We start from the raw sequence: 17,492 nt of genomic DNA, 5'->3' as shown, positions 1-17,492 counted from the left end.
GCCCTGCACTCTTCTGCACCTAATACTTCAGCTCACAGGAAGGAAGGTTGGAAGCTCTTGGTCTTTTGAAACAGCTGATAACAATATCCTACTTTTCCTCTACTAGCCATATTAACTAAACTCATGAACCTTAATGGTATTACTGTTTGAAATAGCATGTGTGTCAAATCAATAGGCAAAAAGGTTCCCAGTTCTTGACACCGGATACTCTAGAGAGAAGAAAAGTACCAGAGACCAAGAGCTAAAGCCTTTGAACTCCACTTTTCTCTCAAAGGCCAACTGCTTTTCTAAGATAATGGCATTCAAGCACTGCTCACTCTCCTTTGGACTATTTTTCCTACTTAATCTTATGTTCTCAAAAAGCAGTAGAACACATGGAAACAGTCCTAAAGGACTTCCAAAAAAAAAAGCCTAGAAACAGCCAAAATCATGAAAGAAGAAAAATCATAAAACAGTGGAGACTTCATGGATGGATTCAGTATCCCAGCACTCAGCAATCAGCAGCTCTTTAATAATTGTTTTGAAATTTTTCACCCTTCTCCCAGAAACCAGAAGCATAGCAACAGGAGCTATGATCACAGAGTTTCTAATCACGAGCATAATTGGAAAGACAGAAAACACTCAGAAAGAAACGGCACTGAAGCACTTCCCAAATTCTGAGATATCTGAAGGCTAGTGTATGTTTTGAGACAATGGTGATTAAACTTATAGTTTGATATTTGTAACAAAATGAAAGTTCAAATTTTCAGCATTCATCAGCTCCTGCAGAGAAATGAACTTGGTAATAAATCTGAATATCAAGAAATAATAACAATAAATAAAAGTAGTAGTAAGAAAAAGATCTGCTCCCCCCCGAGTTTTACTTACAGTGTATATGGACATAGATTTATGATATTCTTTCTCATGAGTCACTCAATCACTGTATACCTGCTGTGCATTATTGCCACATCCAGAAATGACAACACAGCAAAAGTGAAGCACAAGTATCTCTTAAAAAAAAAAAAAAGGAAGATCCTCAGATTTGTCTTAATGTTGTTACTGCCTGCCTGCTAGGTTTAAGACCCCACCTGTACCTACTAAGTTCTTACAAATATGCTTATTCATAGCATGAGAAGTGTCACTTGAAGGACTGGTTTAAGGTACACATATTATTAAGCATTCTTCTAACTATTAGCAAGCCAAACAGAAATATTTACAGCACTTGACTGTTTGATACACATCTGTACATAGGAGGTGAGTACAAATGTAAAATAGGAAAAAAGTGATCAAACTTGTTTATGTATATTGTACCTCTTACATGGACTAGATGTTACTTTGTGCTTCTAATAAGGTGTACATAACACATTCTGAAAGGTGGATATTTAATGAATAATAGAAGATGGAAGGTTTTTATTATTTTTTTTTTTAAAGCAGGTTCCTGGAAACCTGAATCCCATTACTGAAATCCAATCCACCAATCATTTCTCTTATATGGTACAACTAATTATCTTTGAAAGGTTGCACAGATAGTGCCAACTCTGGGAAATCTTTGACAAATCTATAAATACAGTGTTAATTAAAATGAAAGATTGAAGCTCTATATAGAGATGCACATGTCTGTTTTGCAAATCTAAGCCAATACAATCAATTAAAAAGGCAGGGAAGCACTTTCTTTAAAATGTGAAGATCGTTCACACTGGTAATTGGTTTCACGCAGGTCAGTGACACAAAGCAAAGTTCCTATCAGTTCACTTAAGTGCTATCAAGTGATAGAAAATGGATCAAAAAGTATTCAGCAAAGTTAAACAGATCTGGATAAGTTCAGAGACCCACAGAGATGGGCAGATCCTACAATGCCTGCCTGCACAAAGACAGTTTATGAGAGCTGTTCCTCTGCTGTAGCCAGAGAGAACAGTGCGGAGTCCCATTTCCTCCTCTTCCAACCTTACCATGATACCTTTGAGTCTTGGCACAGCTAATGCCTCCAGCTGAGAAGGAACTAAGCATGGCTTCCAAATAACTCTGAGAAGTATAGAAAACGTGGATGATATTATTTTATAGGGTTGCTTAATGTGGTTTTAATACAATTTATTCAGAAGAGTTGCACTATGTAATTGTAGAGAAAGGCATATGCTGAAGCTCTCTTCATTTCCTGCCAACTACTTGGGTATTTTTACAGATTTCTGGGTCCAGTCCTCAAGAACATTAAAATGAGAGTTACCTCCACAAGGCCAAACAAGGACAAGGGAATGAAGTGCAAAAGTGAAGGCACTAAGCAAAGATCTACACAAAAAGCATGAATCTCTGGGGCTGAAGGGTCTCATGAAACTTGCTTTGTCACATCCCCGGGGCTGAAAAGCCCCTCCCCTCCCATAAATCCCTAGCTGGCAATTCAACTGCTCTGCTGTTTTCTCTGAAGAAACTTTTTGCTTTACTTCTTACTTCAGTCAGTGACTGAAGTATCGGAAGCTTACTGGAAACAATAAGCATCACCTTTAACCAGCTTTGCTGACCTAAGAAACTTGATCATGCCACAGCTTGCATTTAGAAATCTGCCCCAAATCCAAAACTCATTTGGCTTTGTGGACATCATCGTTCAAATCTGTACAGCCTAGATCCCCTTTAACCCATGTTCCTAATGGCTGCACCTCTGAAGACTTGAAGTCAGGAAGAATGTGTCATGTTTTTTGGTGCTGTGTAATGAGTTGCTCATAAAAGCAAACTCAAACATTTGGAGATGACCATGACAGGGTAACATGTGGCAAGCCTAGCACTATCACTTGTGAGAAAGACAGGAAAGAGGGAATTGAGTCCTCAGACAGCTTTTCTGAGTGGAAAAGAAATACGGAAGCGACAAGCCTATCATTCTACATATTCTCAGTGCCATGAACAAACCAGTAAAGTATAAGGCTTCTGCTGCTGAGACTTCAGCGCATTATGTCCACCCTAGCACTGCTGGCTAGCTAAGGGTATTTACCTGATTCAGTTCTCAATTATATTGCCATCTCTTTGGCAAAGGCAACACAAATCTCTCCTTGGCTGTGTTCAGCAAAGCACTAGTGCAAAAAATAAGGCACTCAATCCAAACCCCTCTGTTCTACTGCCTCATTCTACAGGCAGGCTCAGTAGTCATCTTTCACAGTCAATATCCTGCAATTCAGATTTCGACAGATTGCCATTGCTTATAAAGAACATCTGTGTCATCAGAGCAGCAGGCTTTGCCTTCCTGTGGGAACAGCTCACTCCTCTATGATCAGCAAGGTCCCAATGAGTAATATTTTACAAAGGATAAAATGACACGCAACGTGAGAAAAGCCCAGCTCATCACAGAGACAATCTGGTGGCGTCTGAGAGCGACGTGACAAAGGGAACCTATTTTTGTATTTGACTTAAATGGAAATTAAAATATTTAAGTTATTTGCATTTATTTCACCCCACAAAAAAAAAAAAATCATTACAAAATTCATGAAACTCTCTTAATAGCCAAAGGATGCTTCAACACATGAATGAAATTTTGTTAGATGGGTTACGAGAGACTACTGCTTGAAAGGGAGTGCAGACTGACCTACCTGTTCCACTACAGATTGAGGGAAAAAAAACAACAAACAAAGCAAAAGAGTGAAAAAAAGAGGAAGGGGGGGGGGGTAAACAGTCAGCCAGAGCAGCAGCCATTCCATTCCCTCAAGAACGGATTTCCACTTTTTTTCCCCATTAATGCAGCAGTGAGCTGGTGTCAGTCACCCACTCTTCCATCTAGAAGCCCCCCAGCCCACTCACACACCCCAGTCTCTGACTTACTGAGCCATCCCACGCTGGGGCTGCGCTGCACTTGGATTTCATCATCCAGCGTGCGTGTCGCTAGGCAGGGCACGGAGCTCTCGAGTGGGCTGCGTGCTTTTGTGGTGCAAGCAGGAGACAGAGGCAGCAGCAGAGGGGAAGAAGACAGCAAAGTTGAGAAGTCAAAGGAAAAAAAAAGAAACACTCAAGCAATTGCACAAAAAAGCGAGTTAGGAGACAGTGTTTGAACATTTGCAGTTACACACAAGTGCACTTTTCTGTATAGTTTGGCGACAAAAGAAGCAAGCCTGTTTATTCAGAGCACAAAATGTCCCCTGCCAGCAAGGTCTGCAGCCAATCTTTCATCCTCCATGTCATTAATTCAAGCATCTCAGAGGTAGATTTCAAACAACTGATGGAGGCAGCTGAGATTTGAGTCTTGCTGAGCAGCCCCAAGAAGTAAGGCAGTTAGTAAAAATAGCAAAATAAGATAACTTTTGAAGGAAAAAAATAAATAAATAAAGTTGCTTCCCTGTAGGAGCCAACTTTAAGCATCCGGACTGTATACATACCCTGATGTACATCAGTTAGGGCTTGGAAAGGCATACCATAATCCATAGTGCCTCAAATAATGCAAACAGATAAATACATCATGGGGGGTTTTCAAGCATCCCTGCTTGAAAGCATCTCATTTCTGGCTTAATCTCTCTCCTCCTGTATTATCCTTATTTAGTTGGCATTGTATCCTTCAGCTCACTGAAAGGATCATGGACGCAGTTTCTATGAAAAAAACTTGACTGAATAAAGCTGAACTCTAATATAGAGTTAAAAAAATCATAGGGGACATTTTCAGCTGATGCTAGCTGTCATTCTCTCAGTACAACAGCCAACGCACAGCAGGAGGTAGAAGTGCTATTTTAGCTGTTACCAAAATTCTCTGTCAGTACAGCAAAAATTTTTTAGAATTGTTAGGTGTTTGGACATTCACACAGAAATGAGGAGCATGCCATTAATTAGGAGCGTTAGATACTCACAGGTAAACACATCATAGATTTCTATAGCCTCTACCAGTTTGCCTTCAGTATGATTCAATTGCTGCTCTTCAACACTTCTGCCAAAGGCTCTCACAACCGTTAAGTTATATAAAATGCTGGCAGGCAAGAAACTTTTAAGCAAAATACGAAAATGGAAAATATGCACTGTATAGCAAATATCCTCATCACAGTACTGGCAAATGGTAAGGAGATAGCCCTCAAGCACCTGCATAAGGAACGGTGAGCATCATTCTCATTTCGTACACTGGCAAGCCAATGGCAGATCTGCATTACAACTCAAAGGAGTGCCAGCTGGGCAAAGGCTGCTGGGATAGCCTCTAGAGTATGCACTATGTACTGCAGGTGCTCACTTCAAATGCTGCATCCTGTGCCAGGAAAGGACACAACTGGATTAACACAGAACTCTCAGAAAGATAGTTAACAAAACACAACACACACAAACTCTGCTAGAGTTCAATTTTAATGTATCTAGAGGCCCTCAACGAACATATCAGACATCTCAGCTCTCTGTCAATAGAAAGAAATGAAAAGGGCGCTGTCTTTGTATGGTAACTTTTAGTAATTGCTGAGTACAGCTTTGTCTGCTCGGCTTTTTGATAATCATCTTTTTCCTGTTGAGTGGACAGCAAAGAAGTGCTTTGATTTATCCTCCTCCACCAAGCGTCAAACAAGAAATTACCATCTTTTGCACAGTTTCTTTCTCAAGAGCAAAAGGCTTGCTGAGAAAACATCCTCCCACAAACACAAGCACTGGGAAAGGCTAAGAAGCCATCTTTTTGACACAGTTATGATTAAAAAGCACTCACTGCACACCTTTGCCAGTCAGAAGCTCAATGCTTCTGCCAATCTGATTGCTCTGTAGGCTGTTATCAAAAAGAGCAGCGAAGCAAAAGCAGCAGGAGCAGGATGACTGCCTGCTGCATGGCCACGGTCAGCTTGGCTGCAGCTCTCCAATGCACAGGAGCAGCTGGACCAGTCAGTACCAGGCACTGCAATGAGGAGAGGCCAACGGAAGCTCTGTGGGCTGCTCAGGCTCTACAAGCAGCTCACAGAACTGCAGTGTAGGCTCACAAGTGTGCTGTCAGCTCCCAGCAGCTAGACCTGAGACCCAGGGACAGAAGTGAGTGCACCACAACACTTTTTACAGAGAAATTCACAGTGCTCGCTACAACATCATAGGACCATAGAATGTCTTGTGTTGGAAGGGACCTTAAAGAAAAGCCATGGGTTGAATGTTGCCTCCCCACCAGATCTGGCTGTCCAGGGCTCTATCCAGCCTGAGAGCCTCCAGGGATGGGGCACACAAAGCTTCTCTGGGCAGCACCTCTGACACATGATAAACTAGATGTTAACAACTTCTGCTTCACCTTTTTCCTGACTCATGCTGAAAAAAAATCTAGCTTAGAACAAATTCAAAACTTTTAAGTATAAATGACCTATTTAAAAAACAGGATAGTAGCTTCTAACAAGCTAACCATGGAGAAAATTTTCAAGTCTTTAAGATTTTGTCACTTAACCATTCTAAAAGAAATGTAATGCAGGCACTCAAGTATTTTTGAACAAAAGTCCTTGAAAATAAATCTGTCACTGTTTAATCTGGGTTTTAAGTTTAACTATTCCATTACTTGAAAAAATATTAGGGAAAAATCACAGGTAGAATTCCTGCTAATGGTATCATGTGAAAGTGCTTCCTAAATACATGTTTTTCAAAGTACTTTAATGTCCTTAGATATCTATCAGAATCATAAATTCCAAAAGAATCATGATTGTCCACTAAAAGCAGCAAGTTGCATGACATTTTTATATGGAACATACTGCAGGGTATAGTCAAGCTTCAGTAGCTGTTTCATTAACAACCTTTACCAAATACAAACTAAATTAGCAGGGCACTTCGTAATTTGCATCAAGGTGTTTTATGATAGGTCTGAAGATGAAAAGTCTTTTTAACATCAGAAGAACATCAGTAAACATCGGTTGAGGAGAGTGGTATATTTAAAAAGCAGCTTGGTAGAGTGTGAACCTACTACATGGAGGTGAGAAGTAAGCACTGCACAAGTCTCATGTTCTGAACAACCACCATTCTCATTAACCTCGATGCAGCATGAATATCGTATGGAAGTTTCACTGACATTTGAATGATAAAGTAGAAACTGAAATGAAGTATCTATCTGCAATGAAACTCAGTTGAAACGTATGAGTGCTTGGGGCTGATGACCCTTTTCTTATTACTATTAGCCATGCTGAAAGGCAGCTGCACTCCTGTTGGACTCAAATTTTTATTTGTCTAAAAGACAAATTCTGCCTTCAGAATTGCATGGAAGGCACTCAGGGAACTCCAGGGAGCACAGTATAACTCTAAAACTTTCATCAAGTTATCTTTTCATTAAAGTGTAAATAATAAATAACAGCAACAACTATACATGAAAAGTATCTCCCTTCTTATTCGAGTCTCTCCCTCCATAAAAGTACTTGAATTGCCATGAAACATAACACTTTATTATATTCTCACTAATTATAAATACTCCAGGTAGGAAACAGGCAAAACAAAATGAAAGAAGTAGCTGAAGGTCAGCCAACGGGCCAAGCAAAGCCCAGAAGAATTTCTTAAGAATTGGTCTCCTCAAGTAGAAGAGAAATTAATGGAAACCTAAGACACCTACTATCTGAGTAAAGGATGCCCACGGCCATGAAAAATAAGCAATACAATGAGAAGTTAGATGAGTGCCCTCTGCCAGTGACAACCTCCCAGGAGAAGCAGGATATTATTTTCCTTTAAATCATCACTGAATATCTAACTCCACATGGGAAAGAGTCAGGATTTATCATTCAAGTTGTAGTTATACAAGGCATTGCATATGATTTAACCTTAAACCTTGTAAATAAGTTTTAATTTCTCTTTCTCTCCCTGAGGTTTTGATGACTACTTAATGAGTGACTTCAGCTGCAGAAAGGAAAAAAATCCAGCATTCATCAGCTGCTGCAAAACAAGGAGGCTGTTACAAGCATATGGTTCAGCAAAGATAGACAGAGGTGGAAGGTGGATGCACTTTGTAAACAGAGCAAGTCTTAATACTTTCAATTAAACCCTTGTCGTGCCTGAAAGAGACACTAATCACAGCAATACCATAGAGTCAATCCTAAACATTTCTTTACATTCCTACACCTAAGGAATTCTCTAAGTACTCAGAATAAAACAGTAAGCCTGGTTACTCGTTTAACCGTAAGATAGTAAAAGAGTATCATTGCCCAAACAGGCACGCCCAATATCTAGGAGTTTGTCTTTCAGCTTCCCTTGCAATTTGAGAGCCATTAGGTCTGGACTGTGGCATTGTAAACACACCACCAGCACAAAACAGAAGGACAAAAACAGGTCTCCATGCCACCATGACCATGAGTGTCAAAGTGTCTATACTTAAGCAGATGTTCTGCAGCTGGAGCTGAGAACCAAGTGACTGCATCTCTGAGTGTATTTTTTAAACAGAAGTCAGAAGCCTCCCATGCAAATAGTGAAGAAATTGTCGGGAGGCCAAAGGGGAGGCAGCAGAAAGCCCCAGAGCATGTGATGAAAGAAAACAGTTTCTTGAGGCCAAGTGAAAACAAACACGAGCTAGTCACTGAGTGCCCAGACTCAAAATGACTGAGGCATTCTCCAAGGATCTTTAGTGCCTGGTCTGAAAAATAAGCAGAAGGAGCAACAGCCCAAAGCACCATCCTGATTTTTGCTCCATCGGACTCCTTCAGGGATATTCACCAAAAACCTGCACACCTATGACATTGCCTCCATCCATGTTACTGTGCATTTTTTTCATTCACTTAATTATCAGGACACTGGCATGTGATAAGATGCATCATTGAGAGCAATAAATATTCTTCTCATGCACATACATACCTGTAGCAAAAGCGAAGGACAATGGAAAGTAGGAAATATTAATGAAGTAAGGTAGTTAGGGAGAAATATTAGAGCAAGCTTTAGGAAACAGAGCACAGAAAGCTTAGAGGCCTTAAAGACGGCAAGATAAGTATCAGCTTGCTTTTTTTTTTCCTGGGTATTTTAAAATAGCAACTTTCAGACAAGTTTTCATAGTGCAATATGAGACAGTTAGCAGAACCCCAAGACGTGAAAATAAGCTTAAAACTTTTGTTTTTTTCTTAACATTACCACTAACATGACTGAAAATATCAGTGTTTGAGTAAGTACAGAGCCATCGTCAAGGCCTCTATAGCTGTCTGCGTCCACACACACTTACACAGCCAACACTATATACGTAGCACTACACATGAAGTAATTTTTAAAAGAGAAACAGAGAAGCATACACGACATAGACCACAGAACAATTTTAGGTTGAATAAAGCAAAATGGAAATGAGCTATACCCACACTGGACAATGATTGTATGGCAATAAAATGCAAGCTAGAATTTACTCTCGTGTAATTTTTGATTAAGAGTGTCATCGACACAATCTATTAGGAAAAAAAAAATCAAACATAAAAGCTTAATCTCTGCACAGGCATTTCAGATGATCAGCCTTTTGGGTTCAGGCATGTGTAGAGTTTATTGTAAATCTCTTGTTCCTAGTGCTGTTCCTACAACCACCTCCTACATACCTGTTGCATCCTGCTGCCTGCCTGCCACCTCCCTTCCTCTCCCATTCCGTCCAGTGAAGATAGGATTAGAGCAATGTGCCACGGCAAAAGCAGCCTTCAGAGCCCACCACTGATGTGTCATCAGTGTGGGTCTTACTACGCTAATTGTGCGTTAGAAAAGCATTGTCATGGCAACAAGGTTAGTTTCTGGCAGGCAAGGTTGGTGGGTTGCTTTAAAATGGAAGGCTATAGCCAGTTAGCCTCTGCATTACCATTATCGGGGTTGGTAAACATCCTACTTGCACTGGAGACAGTCTTTCCGATGTCTGCTAGAGAGCGCAGGTTGGACTTCTTGGTCTGGTGCCGGTGCTTCCTGAGCAGTGTGTAGGTGACTTTGTCCTTCATCTCTGCCTTCAAGAGCCCTGTCTCAATCTGATTGTCGACAATCATTTCTGTTGCACACAAAGGGATGAAAGGAAAATGAACCCAAAGCCCAGAACTTGGCTACATGAAAACAGAGAAAGGGGAAAGAATGTTCAACATTCTGTTTTGAATTCTTTCCTTCCCATTTCAAAGCTACCACCAGATATCACCACTTCATTTCTAATGGGAATCTCTTTTAAATATTTCTTGAAACGTAAGAAGCATCTCCAACACACAGCTTTGTCACCAAAATCCCTTTCTTTTATTTCCATGGCACTGAGCAGAGTGCCAAACAACCCTTCTCAGGACAAGATTGTTCTTAGTTCAGAGAGGGGTCTGCTCCAACCTTGTGTTGTGAAGAAGCTATAGCTACATCATGAGTTCCAGTATGACTCCAAAAATAGCATGGCAAAACTATCAGCTTCAACAAGGCCTGAGTTCACCTCATAGGCCCCCGCTAAAACCTAATCTATCTACAGGAAAAAGTCCTGGAGATGAGTCACTAATTAAATCTTTTATTCTTAGAACTGAAGTAAAATGACAGCTCCTACAGAAGGCAGAACCTGCTTCTGTTTTCAGAGGACATTTTATAGGCCTTTGTCTTTAACCTTTAACCATCACTTACCTGCAACTCACTGCTCACTTTCCATCAGTTCTCTCCTCTCTGTTCCTTTGTTTCATAGGGAAGGAGTAAAGGTAGCCCAACTTGTTAAAAAGATTCCTATTATGCAATAAATCTCACATTAAGTTGATCCCTTTAGTACTTCAGTTAACACGCTATCCCCCCCCAGGGGAAAGTGGCAGCTCTTATTTGTCTACTAGTAACTTTTATTTGTGCTAATAATAAAAGTTATGAGAAAGTGGAGGCAGAACACTCACCACACTTGCTAACTCAGTGAGGCAGAAAGTCATCTTGTATATGCTGCCCAAGAATTAATGCCTCTTCAAATCACTAGAGAAAAAAAGCTCAAGATTTCCAACTCAGAAAAGAATGATTATACACATAGGTATGGTTACATACCTATATGTACATACTTTATTTTGGTAAAGTGTTGTTCTTCCGCAAGTTTTCATTCATATTTTTTTGTTACTGATTTTTGGAATGCTTGCTTCAGAACAGCATGCCTTTATTTATCAAGTTTATCCTTCTCCATCTGGCAAGCATTCATTCATTTTGTGCTTCTGCTATAACACAAGTCAACAAACAGAGCTCTGAACATTTTACTTTCCTGCCTCTCACTACTAGAAATCAAAGTTATCATGATTAAATAACTCTGGAAACCAAGACAGCAGGCTTCTGAGAAATCCCTCTGCATCTGAGGGAGGATTTGGACCTACAGCAGCATAGGTACTCCACGCAAAATAGTAGCACAACAACAGCAGCCACTAATCTGTGATTTAGTCTACCAGAAATTACATTTCATTTGGGAGATGAAAAAGGTTATTCAAGGTGACATCTCAAAGAGAATTCAACCAGAATAATTTATTAAAAAAATAAAAACAAACAAACAACTTTGCAATGTCATGCACTGGGGTACACAGACAAAAAAAAAAATACAGGAAGACAACATAATCACAAGAACCTACAAAAATAAGAAGCTCAAAAGTCTGTGGGTAACACCTGATTCCAACTCTTATAAACTAATGCAACACTTGTCATTTAATAGTTTTATATCAGGAAAATATTGAGCCTGAGTCCCGAGTTTAGGATTCAAAGTTCTGCAGCATTTTTATTTCATTTTGCTCTTCAACACTCTTCACATAATGATTTCTGAATTCAGAATACTATTTAAATGTACCTCCACTGGATGGCTCACTTCTTATATTTATTTTCATACAACTTTTCACATGTCATTGGGAACACAGTATAGCTCTCAGCAATGTCACTGAGCATCATCCTGGGCCACAGCTATTTTGACTGCAAAAAAAACCTGCTATCCCATTCAGCAGAGGGAAACAGACTGATCCTGTGACTGCTCTTCATCTGCCTTTGACACAGGGGAGCACTCCTATTTTAAACAGAGCCTTACCTGCTTCCAGCAGCCCAGCCTCCAAATTCATCTGAAAATAGTCTATGATCTGACCACATGAGCCCTAAAATTGCAACCGTTCTGCCCAAAGCAGCACTTGCTGGGCAGCCCTATTCAGAAGGAGGTAGCCTATTAAACGCTGCATTTCTGTAAGTAAACAAATTAAGTCAGCCTTTCAGATATATGTGGTGAATTTAGGATATCCACCTCAGGACTAAATGACTCTATTTTAAACCAAAAATAATTCAAAGTAAGCTTAATTATCACTGAAGTATATTCTTTCACTCTTCTTCCTGAATTGAGAAGAATGCTTTTCATATATTGGTTATCCTTCTCTACACACTTTCCAGGTTTCTTTTAACCTAGGAAGATTATTTCTTTGTTTTCCTCCTTTAATGAAGAAGTAGTGCTTTTATTATGCAGTGAAAATGGATGGCCTCAAACTCCCACCCCTAATAAAAAGAGGAAAAAGCTTGGGATCTTCCAATACGGTTATTTCACTTTATACCAGGCAATATATGGACAGGAATACATTCACTTTATACTGTGGCAATAATTAGTTCTTGAATACTTCAGTGAAAACAAAGAAACAAAAATAGCTATGCTCAGTTTCTTGCTTTCAAAGGAAACCATCACAAAGATTAACTGTAAGCTGTTTAGGACAAGAGTCAAGAAAGCTTACTTACCCACCACCTGAGGAAGAGAAGAGGCCTCCATATCCAGCATTATTGAGCCTTTCTCTATACACGTCCTTAACTCAAACAAGCTGTGCAGGGATAACGTGGCCACGTGAGGTTTACTCCATCGTTCTCCACCTTGTTCTACCTTCTCCTCAAACTTTATCCACCTGCAAAAGGGCAGAGCCATGAGATTGTGTTAAAGCTGTTGCTCCCTGTGAGTGTATCTGAAAGAAACAGGACAGCTGAAACATCACAACATACCAACAAGTTCAAGCATATACATTTTCCCACACATCTCTAAGGCCACAAATCCACAGTCAAGTTGCAAATGCTTAATGAATTGGTGGTATGTGTTAGTTGAGCAGTGATAATGCTCATAAACTTCTGCAAATGAGAGGTAAAACATGTCATCCTTAATAGCTTTCACCAAGACTTAAACTAACACAGTTTACCACCTGTTTTCTCCAGGTCAAGAACATAGAGGCAATTTCAACACTGTGTGCGCACCTGCTTTACTCCCTGGGCTGCACACCCAACACCTAGCCCAAAGCACGTCCAACCCACAGACACCCATGACCTAACCCAATACTCCGCATCACGCCAAGTAAATCTCTACCATTGCTTCATCAGGTCCAGATAATTAAATTCATGCTTAATAACTGCTCTGAAGTAGCCAGGGATGCTGGAGAAGATGGAAAAAAAAAATCATTTCTGGAAAAAGAGTGACTTGCATTTGAGTATTCAAATCTACTCAATACAAGCTGAAAAATTCCTCACCAGTTTAAGGAACTGAGTAAAGTCAGAGCAGGAAAAGTGTGAGGAAACCACAGAGAACACTAAGGCAGAAATATCAGGAAAGAAGTCTCAGCTTTTATATTCCTCTACTTCGAACTGCCCATAATCCTTGCCACAGCTCCCCTGGATCAGACTCAGGTCACTTTCAAGCATACAAGCAGAGGAAAAGCATAAGGGCACAGATCAAGACTCAGCAGCTCAGCCACCAGTCGGGAGCACTGAAAAGAACTAACAGGAGCAGGCTGGCACAAGGCAAAGAGAAGGGGAGAGAAGCACATCCCAAGTAGATCTGAAGATGCTCTGAAGCAAACGAGTAAACCACAAATAGAAAAGACAGAGATTAAGGGTTTTGTTGTTTCCCTCTGTTTGCTCTCCACTGTTTAATGATTTAACAAAGTAGGGCTGAAAAAACAAAAAGTTCATCTCTCTAGCTGAAGATTAAAGCAAAGGTTAAATAGGTTAAATACTGCTCTGTACAAAATACTCTTTACACACCTAAACCCATGTTATCACTGTAGGCAAGAAGGAGCCTAGCCCAGGGTTTGTGCCCCAAGCCCCGTGGCAGAAGCAGTCAGGTGGAGCATGTCGTGCTGCTGCTCCAGGCTCCTGCCACTGACAGAAAGATGTTTGTACAGGAGGCCAGCTGGGACCTGCACATACAGCCCTGTGGGACACAGAGATGAACATTACCCCTGTATCCCTACCTAAAAAAGGGAAGAGATGCCAGGGGCTTCTTCCTTTATTGCAGCACCTAGCTATAGCTTCACAGCAAGCACAGAGTGCAGGAGAAAGGGAAGTGCTTTAATGTAACCAAATTGCAAAGCAGAAGGTGTTCTAATCCTGTCCTGAGATACTATTTTAATATATTTGGCTAAATGAAATTCCAGTGATTCATACAAGGGGATTATTAAGGCAAAAAATAAACAAACAAAAAAAAACCATACACTTAAGGGTAAGGAAGTTCACAAAGCAGATCAAGAGAATATTATTAACACCAAGTGAAATTATATTTAATCCTGAAAAATGTATTTGAGTATTAATCAATTATGCTTTTCAACTGCAATAATATCTTCTGAGACTTTGTTTTTAAAAAGCCACATTTTAACCCAAGCAATGAGACTGAATTTAATCTCAGAGGAATAAGGAGGTTCCATTCTGTTCATTTAAGTGTTTGCTAGGAAAGCAAAGGGACTGGGGAATCTGCACATCTGTGGAGTTCAGACAGTGCGTTCTGTACGCATATGTACAGTTGCGTGGGTAGACCAAGCCTAGTGCTGTAAGATGCTCTTCACCCAGCAACAAAGGCTGCAAATTATAAAGGGTTTGTACTTTCGGTGAAAGTGTGTAATGCACAATAATCAATATTTTTTTTCTGTATACTTTTCTCATTATAACACAGAACTTCAAGTCTGTTGGACCTGCACCTACTATATTTACTAGAGTCACTCGGTTCTTCCATCATGTTACAAAGCATGGAATAACTATTTCCTAGGGAGAATCCACGCCCATCCACTTCACTGAATATTGACTGTGAGATGCTCTCCAAATGGCCCAAAATAGCTTTGATCACCTCGTTCTCAAGTCCCCTCTGAAGTCCTGATGCACACACACGAGAGTACTTATTTAAGCGATATTTTCCACATGGTCCTGCACACATATAATAAAAAATAAACTAAAGATAAAATTTGTTTTTAGTTAGGTAAAGTGTGTTGTGGGGAATAAATACTCCGGTTTACCAAGGAGCATGCAAGGCAAAGCATGGGTTTACAAGCAAGCGGGCACCTTCAGTTTGAACCAAACCAATCTGGTGTGCTATTTTGTTCGCAGATTACAGCTAAAGAGATAAAAGTGAGACAAACCTGAAACAAAGACAGTTCAAGCCACCTCCAAGGAGCCAAAGGTGCCACTCTGAAGGCAAACGTGGCTTTAAGGACATTGAACAATGTGGTCACTCCTCATTACACCAGGAGAAATCGCTGAAAGATTCACTCCTGCTGCAACATTTTCTTAACCAGAAAGAAGGTACCAGAAGAAACAGTGCTACTGTACAATTAAATCAGTTACTCCCTTCATCCCTTCTCTTCGATAGAGATTTGAGGATACACCATGAACAGCCGATAATGTTTAGGAAATAAGGCTAAACATGCTGTGGCATACATTCAACACTTTGCATACCATACATGTATGTTACGGCAAAAACCGTACTCTCGAGCCAGGGCATAGAAGCATCATCAAAAATCTAGGACAAAGTAGGACACTACGTGCTACCAGAAATAAACAACTAAAAGAAGGTGGAGGAGAGTGGAAATGACAAAATAATTGTATAATTTGAAATGCATACATCTCAGAACAGAGCTTCTCAAGCGTTGTAGGCAATGCTGTCTGCACGATAATGGCAGCATGTTGTTTCAGGGCAAAAGCTAGAAGAAAATTCTAGTGACCACCTTAGAGGAAAAAGTACAATGTAACAAATAACATCCATGTTGTGCTATGACTCTTGGACCTTAGAAAATAAACTGTTGACTCCAGCAAAGTTGGCACTGTGGACTTCTGAAATCTGGAACATATTGGTCATCACTGGCTCCAAAGGGCAAAGACTGGTGAGAAAAGCCTGCCATCGGTGCACTTGGCTGCCTCCAGAGTAACCTCTTACTCTTCAAATGCACCTCTGGGAGTCGTCAGTATGTTTAGTGCACATATTGTAAAGGCAGCTATTATATCTGCTAACCAGTACATAGAAACCATCTTCCTTATTTTTAAGGCTCTAAAATAAAAAGCATGTAAATATTATAACGGGAAAAGAGGTGAAGGATGTAAATGTGCTGCCTGAGATAGGTTACATAAAGAAACCTACCATAATTGAACATTTAAAATGCCTATCCACCACCTCACATATCTTTCATTCCTTTTCACTGGCATCTTATGATCTTCCTCCCATCTCCCTGCCCTGTAGAATGACAATCTCTGCCATGGTACACACATCTTGGTTCCCAAACGTACTGAACTGCACCTAAAAATAGATGGTGGCCTCCAGAAGTTTCAAGCCTCTCCCTTTTAATAGCTTGCACAGTATCCTTTAGCTATCAGTAAAATGCAGCATACACACACTGGTGCAAGAACTTGTAATCGATTTACTTGGTGTGGATGGATAAGCACAAAAAAAGACCAACAAGGAGTACCTAGCGACCCAAACCTTCAGGTTACCTTCAACAACAATAAACCTTCCCTTTTACGGCTCTATTTTTAATGCGTTTAACACAGGGCTGTGTTAAGGAACACCATCAACATCACTGAGGATGTTTTTCCAAGACGTTTCTTTATTGTTAACCATGGCTAGATACCACTGCTAACAGACAAGACCATGAAAAGGAATAGGACATCCTCAAGCCCTAAGCTTAACTACTACCAGAAATGTGCACAGGGAGGAACTGTAGCCTTTTTATACCAGGACTGGAGCACAAACTGCTAAACTCATGTGAATAAAGAGCCAAAACAACAAAGAACCTCTTCTAGAAGCATCTTCTAGTCAGTATCTTGAAGGTTCCTGATATAAATTTTCCAAGACATACACTGTTGTTTTTCAGCTGACTAAAATCCCTCCAGAAGGCACAGTACCACCTGCTAAACTCTGCTGATACAAATACTTCTCTCTCTTGATAGCTTCTACCATCATTCAAGTCAGACCCAGCAGCTCCAGTGAGTTGCAGAGCAGGCAGCTCCTGTACCTGCTGAAGCAGAGATTGCCAGTTCCAGCTGGTATGTCCTGCAGCAGAGACACACAGTAGCTTTCAGCAGGTTTGACTTTGCACAATTAAGTCATTTTAGGAAAATACAGAAAAATCCTGAACAATCATGCACCATGAAAGATCACCATCAACAAACTAACACACGCAACAGGAAGTTCGCCAAGGTTAGAAACTACACTGTGCTTGAACACGGCACCTCCTCTTCAAGTATGTCATATACATGTGTATTGTTACAAAGAATTGTATGTACAGCTCCAATTAGCACTCCTACTGAACATGTATGAAAACACAAAATGTGTGAGCGTTTCCAGAGAAGAAAAAAAACCCTCTTTTTCTCCACCTACATCTGATGGTAAAAGAGCATCAAAATATTCCTCTATAAGTTTCTTGGAATCCAGAAGCAGATGGCTCTCAAGACATACA

At 40.3% G+C, this 17,492-nt stretch overlaps 1 protein-coding gene across 1 annotated transcript in view; it reads right to left on the bottom strand.

Moving 5' to 3' along the window:
- SLC4A4 (solute carrier family 4 member 4) overlaps positions 1-17,492 on the bottom strand; it is a 175,649-nt gene that overhangs the window by 73,315 nt on the left and 84,842 nt on the right. Inside the window, exons 5-7 of the mRNA XM_065736758.1 lie at positions 12,535-12,695; positions 9,668-9,847; positions 3,778-3,873 (exon numbers count right to left, since the gene is read on the bottom strand). Of these exons, the coding sequence (XP_065592830.1) occupies positions 3,778-3,873; positions 9,668-9,847; positions 12,535-12,695 (437 nt within the window). The remainder of the gene's footprint in view (positions 1-3,777; positions 3,874-9,667; positions 9,848-12,534; positions 12,696-17,492) is intronic.

This window comes from Cyrtonyx montezumae, unplaced genomic scaffold, assembly GCF_038088225.1.
Source record: "Cyrtonyx montezumae isolate F1298 unplaced genomic scaffold, pur_monq_1.0 scaffold_2, whole genome shotgun sequence".
NCBI classification, from domain to species: domain Eukaryota; kingdom Metazoa; phylum Chordata; class Aves; order Galliformes; family Odontophoridae; genus Cyrtonyx; species Cyrtonyx montezumae.
The sequence above is the reverse complement of the archived record's forward strand: the minus strand, read 5'-3'. Positions and strand labels throughout refer to the sequence as shown.